This window comes from Ruditapes philippinarum, unplaced genomic scaffold, assembly GCF_026571515.1.
Source record: "Ruditapes philippinarum isolate M1 unplaced genomic scaffold, ASM2657151v2 ctg2580_1_1_1_1, whole genome shotgun sequence".
Lineage (NCBI taxonomy): Eukaryota > Metazoa > Mollusca > Bivalvia > Venerida > Veneridae > Ruditapes > Ruditapes philippinarum.
The window spans coordinates 47,955-56,370 of record NW_026855060.1 but is presented as its reverse complement, the minus strand read 5'-3'; the positions used below and the strand labels follow the sequence as shown (position 1 = coordinate 56,370).

Sequence of the window (8,416 nt, the reverse complement as noted above, 5' to 3'; positions counted from 1 at the left end):
AGTTGATCTGATCGGCGGTGATAACACAGCATTACCAATTTCCAGGATATTTTTGATCAAAACAATGGTCTTAAGAGTGTTCACAAGTTATTTTCAATATTTGGGATATGTGACCTAGTTTTTGACCCTTAGTGACCCATATTCGAATTTGACCTACAGATCATCAAAACAACTTTTCAATTAATTTCAAGGATATTTGGACTGGAACAATATCGGCTAGAGTATAAACAAGGTTATTTTCAATTTGGGCTTTTGTCTTAGTTTTTGACCTCAGGTAACCCGTATTCGAAGTTGACCTTGAAATCCTAAAAAACAATCTTTCTGATTAATCTTCAGGAAAATATGGACCGAAAAAGAAGCCCCTTGTGTGTTAATAAGTTTGTTCATATTTGGGCTGTTAGACCTAGTATTTTACCGCAGGTGACCAATATTTAATTTGACCTAAATATTACAAAAAACAAACAACCTAATTGACCAATTTCCAGGATATCTGGATCTAAACAGTAGGCTTTAGAGTGTTTACAATGTGTTTTCTTTATTTGGGGCTGTGTGACCTAGTGATTGACTCCAGATGACCCACTTTCCAACCTGACTTAGAAAACATCACGCAAGTTTTCTGACAATTCTCCTGGATATTATGATCAAATCAGTGTTTTCTAAGTGTTTTATCATTGTTTGTTTTCAATAATTGGGCTATGTGACCAACTTATTTTACCCAATTAACACGTTAAACTAGTAAACGAGGGAAGTATCACGATAGAATAGGAAAGATTAACAAGATTGATCAACGGTCACTAAATGTAGCCACACAATGTCAAGACAAATGTTTAAGTTCTTATTCATGCCCATTATATTGAAACTCCGCCTTTTTCCGCCCACTGACAAACATTCTGTTTTCTAATGAATAACAACTTGTGGTAAACAATAACTCAAGGTTGAAGGTTTGGTGATAAGTTAAACATTTGACTAATCCGTTATCATAAGTTTAACAGCTGTAAAATCTTAAAGAAGGATATCGGTCTATTGAAAGTTTTAGAAACTGGAAATGAAAGGTGAGCTTATAATTTCCAATTTTTTTCTTTCTTTGTCATATAGAATACAATTTTAACTAATATTGAAATATTGGAACAATTCATTTTATTCACGGTTAAAAATTTTATGTCGTACCACAAAACAGAGATGTATTGTCATATTGTGCATATGACTTTCATTTGTCATAACACACTTTTTTCTACATCAAAAATAAGTTGTTTTTTGTTTTCCCACGTCAATGACACTGTGAGAAAAAGCGTGAAATGACACTTTAAACTATGTAAAGGATCAGACACTTAAACTTATTTACAGATTAGTTTATAGTTATTTATAAACAAGCTTAATATGTTCAATGTACCGATTACATTTTTTTGCTGATCGTGAATTCTATTGAAATGGACAATTAAAATACATGTAGTATAAAATATTTTCAATTCCTCATGTCTTTATCAATTCTCATGGTACGCAGAAAATATCCGTATTATCTCTTTAATATGCATGTTTCAAGCATTTAAAAATAATGCTACCAATAATTATTATTATCTGTTTATAATTAACATGCTTCGTTACATAACTATGTAGCATAGTTTAACGCAATAAACCGACATGAAACGACATTGTATAGTATAATTTGTTCATTATAAATATCTTTAATATACAAGGTAAAACCCAATAAATAATTCAACGACTTAGTTGATAATGTACTCAGAATTGGGACTTTCTTTCTCTTCTCTTTCCTCTTGAAAGTTATTAAAATCCTATATGTATGTTCCAGCTTTTTATATTTAGGTTGTTCTGGTATAGTTTATAGCTTGTTTCTGCATATCATACATTATATTGATTTAATGCATTCAGTTATCTGAAAATAATACTATTTGATATCCTCTTTTGATCGCATACTTTACTAAGTGTGAAACATTTTGTAATATTTTAGATTATTGGAACAAAGAACTATCAAGATGTTAAGGCAATTATATGTTGTTCTATGCTGTCTCTCGACCGCCTCTGGGTAAGTGTTCCAAGTATAAGGAATCATATAAAGTGCAAACCGTCCTTAAATAAAATGAATCAATTATCACAATCGTCAACGGGACATTTCGATCAATCGCTTTTAGCCCTATAAATGGTTCCAAAGCGTTACACTTGTTAATAATATACATACTATACAGCGATACCTTTATGTGAAGCACACACAATTCAGAATGATTACTGATTTCAGCTGATGTACATATCATCTTAAATGATATGCTTAAATTAACGAGTCCTTTTGTTTTTGAATCTATCAAGTTATAATACAACAATACAACATTTTGACAAATAATGGTGATATTGTCTCTAAATGACGACTTACGAAAGAGCATAGGGACGGAATGTTGTTCATTTGATTTTTTCCTTTAAGGACATATGTGGCATATCTTCCAAATTCTCTGATACCTGGTATTCCGTTGAAATTTCGAGTTCTGGTTCAAAACTCTGGAGGTCCAGTTTCAGTTTGCGCCGGTTTAAAATTTGCCAACAACGACTCAGTTGTTGCAGAAAAATCTATCTCTATGAACAGCGGTAAGTTCATTTCGAAAACTTTTATTAAGATCTTTAAAATATATTGTCATCGATATTAAATAATATATTTATATAAAAGTAAAATTGGTCTAATTTTCCAATGTTTTAAATTTTGATAAAATATTTGTATTGTATCATGTGGATATTCTTTAAAAATATTACATAAAAATGTATACATTAGAAACGCTTCGTGACATGGATTAAACTGAATCAGTTAAGTACGTAAACGCATGCGAAATTAGTATCATAATTATTAACAACGTTGCTCACATTTATATTTTTATAATCAGTTTATTATACAAACTTTGTTTGAGTTTATCGTGTCAGTTTTAAAATATAGAAAAACAGAATCCCTAAAGAAAGCCCAACACGGCAAAATTGAAAATGTTGCAGGCTCGGTTTGATTGAGTCTGTTCATGGACGGTACTGGAAAGTGCAAGTTAGCACCGGCTTAAGCAGAATTCAACATTTAAACTCGAAAAACCATCTTATATGTTACGACTTATTGCACGAATAGAAATATACAAGTACGGTTGTCTTGGTCAAATGAAACGCTGAGTGAAAATTAATGAAACCAAGCACTGAAATGCGACCATTTAGTCAGAATCACTCAATTTTTATTCAGTTTTACCTGATTATCATCCATTTCCGGGTTCTTTCAGCAACTTAAGATGCAACTTGTGACCAAAACTTGCATTTTCAATAAACGAGTTTAACAGCAATTATTTTTATAAAACAAGACAAAATATTCGTTTTGTTTTACACCTAAATTGTATATAAAGCAGGACAAAAAAAAAAACAAAAAAATTTCAAGCGTCTAACACACTTAACCACTTCACATAACACTTTTCTATTTTGAGTGTCCGATATATTACATAATGGTATCCACGTGATGTTTTATCTTCCTTATTCCATTTACATGAAAGTGTTATTCTGATTTATATATATCAGTCTAGACATGATATAATGGATAAGAAGAAATACTTGAACAACATCTTGACACTCGAAGTAAAATTATAATTATAAGAATAAATGTGAATACTTTTTAAGTACTTAAAGTAAGCAAGCCCTGAAAGTGTTTCCTAATGCAATATGTCAAGAGACGTTTGAATAGATGAAATTAGATTTGTGAACAATTTTCCTTCAAATTCTCTTTTTTATGGTACTTGAAATATGATCGAGCGAGTGTTAAGAGGGGTTCAATGTTCAACAAATGAGTTTAACAACGGAAAAAGGCCAACATTGCGGTGATTTTCTTTAGTTCAGTTTTTGTCTTAAATTGAGAAATACACTTAACGGAACTAAGGACATGTACGGAATAATAAAATATCATAAAAATAAATAAATATAAATAATAAAATAAATCAAAAAAGAAAAAAAGTAAAAATGAAAATTGTGAGTGATATACTCTGAGTAATACTTCGCAACAGCACGTGTCAAGTGCCGTGTGGCCGCTGTAAAAAGTTGCCCCGTACTTTACTTCAGTGTTATTATATTTTTCTGGTCCCTCGGTATCATTGAAAGCGGCACTATTAAGTATTGAGAATTGCGTACCGTAGTGTGTACCGCTCACGCCTATGCTAGGGGGCGTGAGGGATGTTGCATTTATTCATTATCCTTCATGTACAGACTCAATAAAACGGTGTCTGCTATTTTCATGTCATTTGTTGTGATTAATGCTTCCGAGAGACCATCTTGTTTCGAAACCATTATACTTAACAACAGCAGGTGTCGTGTGGCAGTTGTAAAACGCTGTGCCGTACTTCACTTCAGCGGTGTTATATTTTTCTGGACCTTCGGGATCATTGATGCCAAACACATTGATGCCAACACTACCGCTCAAGCCGATGCTAGGGGTCGTGAGGGATCTTGCATTTATTTCGTATCCCCCATGTACCGAGTCTACAATTTTCATGTTATTTCGTTGTAATTAATGCTTTTGAGGGATCACTTTGATTCCAGATCTTTATCTCACTTAATAAAATCCTAAATTATCACTAATAAGCATATTAAACTATTACAACAGTTTGACAGAGTATATCTCAAATAACAATGATATCTGATATTGGTAGCAACAGTATTGTTTGAAACTGTAGCGCAATGGGATTTGGATTAGTGAGGTACGATTGGATTCTTAAGTTAATAAACATCTTTTATACTGTATCTCTCTTTTTAATAATCACTGTAAAGTATCATTATGATAAACATAACAACAACTTTAAATTAAATTTAAGAGGATTCACAATAAAAAGAAATAATAGAGAATATAAGAATCCCTAACGAAAGCCAAACACGGCAGAATTGAAAATGTTGCAGGCTCGGTTTGATTGAGCCTGTTCATGGGCGGTACTGTCAAGTGCAAACTACCGTCCACGCCCCTAGCACCGGCTGAGCAGAATTCAAAATTTAAAATTAACTGGTACAATTTTGACAAGCATACATTAACCTTTCGATCACATCTTCCATCGCAATCGTTCATTATTTGCTGTTCAGCCAAAAGTATGGTAGAAGGTGTTTTGAACATTAAAAAATACAAGAACAAAGATCGACAAGGCAAAGACAACGTTCACTGGAAGCAGCCCCCCAACACACCCAAGTAGGGCACCAAGAAGGTAACAAACAAAAATCCGGAGCGGACACAAGGGTGGCGAAAGGAGACGGACATGTAAAATGTGAAATAATATAAACTTAATCGGGCCCATATGGGAATTAAAAGGATAAGGGATGTAAGGGTGAAAAGGGGAGGTGGTGAAAATGGGAGAGGAGAGGGGGTAAAATGGGAGGGGGGTGGTTGAGAAAATACCTACCGTAAACGACAATCCAACAAGGCAGATATCACACAAGATAACATTTAAAAACAAGTAACAATACATACATGAAAAACACGCGAAGGAACACAGAGGGGTACCGCCTTGGAACAGTCAGTGGTAGTTAAACCCCTTGAGAGTATAAATCGGTTTAAGGCGCAATATGTTCCTGAATGACACGAAAGTGTAAATAAAATAAATCCCCGCCAAGTAAAATTCTTACAATGGTCATGGTTATATTAGACGAAATAAATAAAACACATAAAAGAATTGTGTAACTATGTAGAAAAAGGTACAGCCTTATGACCATTACCAAAGTATTCGATGCCTTAGAGGAAGGCAGAGCAACAAGAAAATCACCTACAAGGGCCCGACGAAGCAAGACAGAATACGAACATTAAGACAATTCAGTCCCAAAGGGCTTTAAGAACTGTCCATCATTAAGTCTCCCACTTAGTGTGTCTGATGTAATTAAAAGAGGAAAACGTAGCGTCCAACTGTAAAATGGTTGAACACCAGGCATGCAGTAAACCTTGCGTCATAACCTTTTTTAATAAACCGTTTGATAATGTTAGTCAAGACGGCAGAAAAATTACTATGACTGACCCATGATCTTACAAACTTTGTGAACCAGATCTCCATAGAAATCAGGTTTGCTAATACCTAGTCGTTAAAGAGTTTTCAAATAACAATAAAATTTTAAAACTAAATCTGAATTACGATGGTAAACTTAATAAAATATTTACGCAATTTATGATAGCGATAACCTTGTTTAAAAAGTTTGTTAGTTATAAATAAATTGCGTTCATTAAAATCATCAACACGACTGCACACCCTAGCAATTCTAATTAATTGAAATAATTGCACCCTAATGATATTTAATAGATATTTATTGTTGTTTGAACATGCTACAGACTCTTTTAAATATCCATCGATGTTTAACATGTTCTGTTCAATGGCGGTATTATCACAATGCATTTGAACTGTAAATAAATACGGACATTGCATCGTTTTAAAAGCTTATTCCTGCAAATGTCTAAAAATGATAGATAAGATGTTTTATTTCCTGAAAACTGCACAGCGTTGATGGAAAAGCGCATGTCACATCATAAAGAAATATTGGCGTCAACTTTGACGTCGTGTTTCTATGATTACGTGATTTGATCATTTGGAAATGTCTTGTCACGGCTCATAAGCGTTTAACAATGAAATCAAAAAGATCTATGTGTCATCATGCGTGAAATGTATTTTTAGAGTGTATTGTTACAGTATTAAAAGGTCTAAGTAAAACGGCTCACTTTCTTTGAATAAGCTGAACGAAGAGCTTGCTGTTCTAGGATGCTTATTCATGGACTGAATATATTAAGCAGAGTAGCGCCGGAAGGTCGGCTCTCAAAATGAATAATGGCCCCGAGACCGATAATCACTATCAGGTCCGTCTGTGATGTGTATTAATGTCTTTTATACACTTGAGCATAAAAAAACTCGATATTTATTTACTTGAAATTCCTGACTCTGTAGGTATCTACAAAACAGTACAGTAATTTCTACATAGTTTCTTCCCTTATTTGTATTGATAAAAGTCCACTACAAATAGGAAGAACGTGTTCTTTTCTCCGAATGAATATCGTTTTTATACTTCATATTTCAATAAAACTGTGTGTACAAATAACGCTTAAGTTTATCATAAAATAAAGCGATTCATACTTTAAACCTTCATTTTGTGCAAGCAATCGTGTTAAGAGGGCCGTTTATGATAAGAAGTTTACGGCCCCGGGCCTTAGACTCTTAATCGGTCACGTGACACTCATATCAGTAGAAATATACTGTAATAGGTAAATTAGTTACTAAATATGGTAACATCTGTTTTTAGACGATTTGTATCATGAGCTATCAAGTTCTCATTATAACCTTTTGATTGATAACCATAAATAAATAGTATTCTTATAATACATCCAATATAAAAAGGAAATATAACTATCGAATGCTTTCTTTAGGTGCTAGACACAAACAAACAGAGCCTGCAAGTTACATAAAATTTGATGTGATTAATGCTGCCGAGGCATCACTTTTTGTCAAGATTTAAAAAATGTAGAGTCCTCTAAGATCATACATACAACTTAATTGTACGTGTATCACATAGATTATCGTTACACAGGTCAAAATGCACCACATGTTTAACGTATGTGACACACATTGTTTACATATGGTAGAAACATATGGTGTCTCCAAGAAATGTACCCCATATGCTCAACTATTCCTTTTTCTCATACAATCAAATTGCCTTATTATCAACATCATCATCACAACCAATATCATCACATGATGATGATGATCCTGATGAAAATATTGACCGTCATCATGATCACCATTTATATCATCTTAAATAACACTAGCAGGGTTTCTATGTTATGGAACACACACTGGTCACAACTACCATACAAAAACAAAGCACAACTCGGTACAAACTATTAAACATTTATTTACAAAATAAATGAATCAAGTGAATGTGAATGGTATGAAATGAATGAAAAGAAAAAAAATAAATAAAAGTTCCGTGTCACGTTTCTTATGTCGAAAAGCACTTTTTTCCGGTGGTGTAACTCAAAACAAATATTCAATGATGCTCGAGATGTGACCCATCAAAAACAGAGAGATCGATACTGTAACTGTCTACAAAGTGTAGATCCAAGACTGTAGATGTGGGATCGATCGCTACATCACAATCTCCAGATGTGACTCATCCAAAGCAGAAAGATCGGTTCTGTACTGTCTACAGAGTGTAGATCCAAGACTGCGGATGTGGGTTCGCGTCGCTACGTCACAATCTCCACTATCCTCGCTATGTTGAACACATGCGTGATTCAAAATTGAGGGTGAATCCTCCGAGTAGAAGCTACAAAATATTAAATATGGTAAATATCCATGGTACACAAATATAAGGGTATAAGTATGTCCCTTTGGAATAGCCGGACCTTTGACGGATTGCTATAAACAAAGCTTCTAAAAAAATATAA

The 8,416-nt window shown here is 33.5% G+C and overlaps 1 protein-coding gene across 1 annotated transcript in view; it reads left to right on the top strand.

Annotated features, from left to right (window-relative positions):
• Window positions 1-886: 886 nt before the first annotated feature.
• LOC132741986 (CD109 antigen-like) overlaps window positions 887-8,416 on the top strand; it is a gene marked incomplete at its 3' end in the record, with an annotated part of 52,807 nt that continues 45,277 nt past the window's right edge. The window contains exons 1-3 of the mRNA XM_060730260.1: window positions 887-1,052; window positions 1,967-2,041; window positions 2,432-2,592. Of these exons, the coding sequence (XP_060586243.1) occupies window positions 1,992-2,041; window positions 2,432-2,592 (211 nt within the window). The remainder of the gene's footprint in view (window positions 1,053-1,966; window positions 2,042-2,431; window positions 2,593-8,416) is intronic.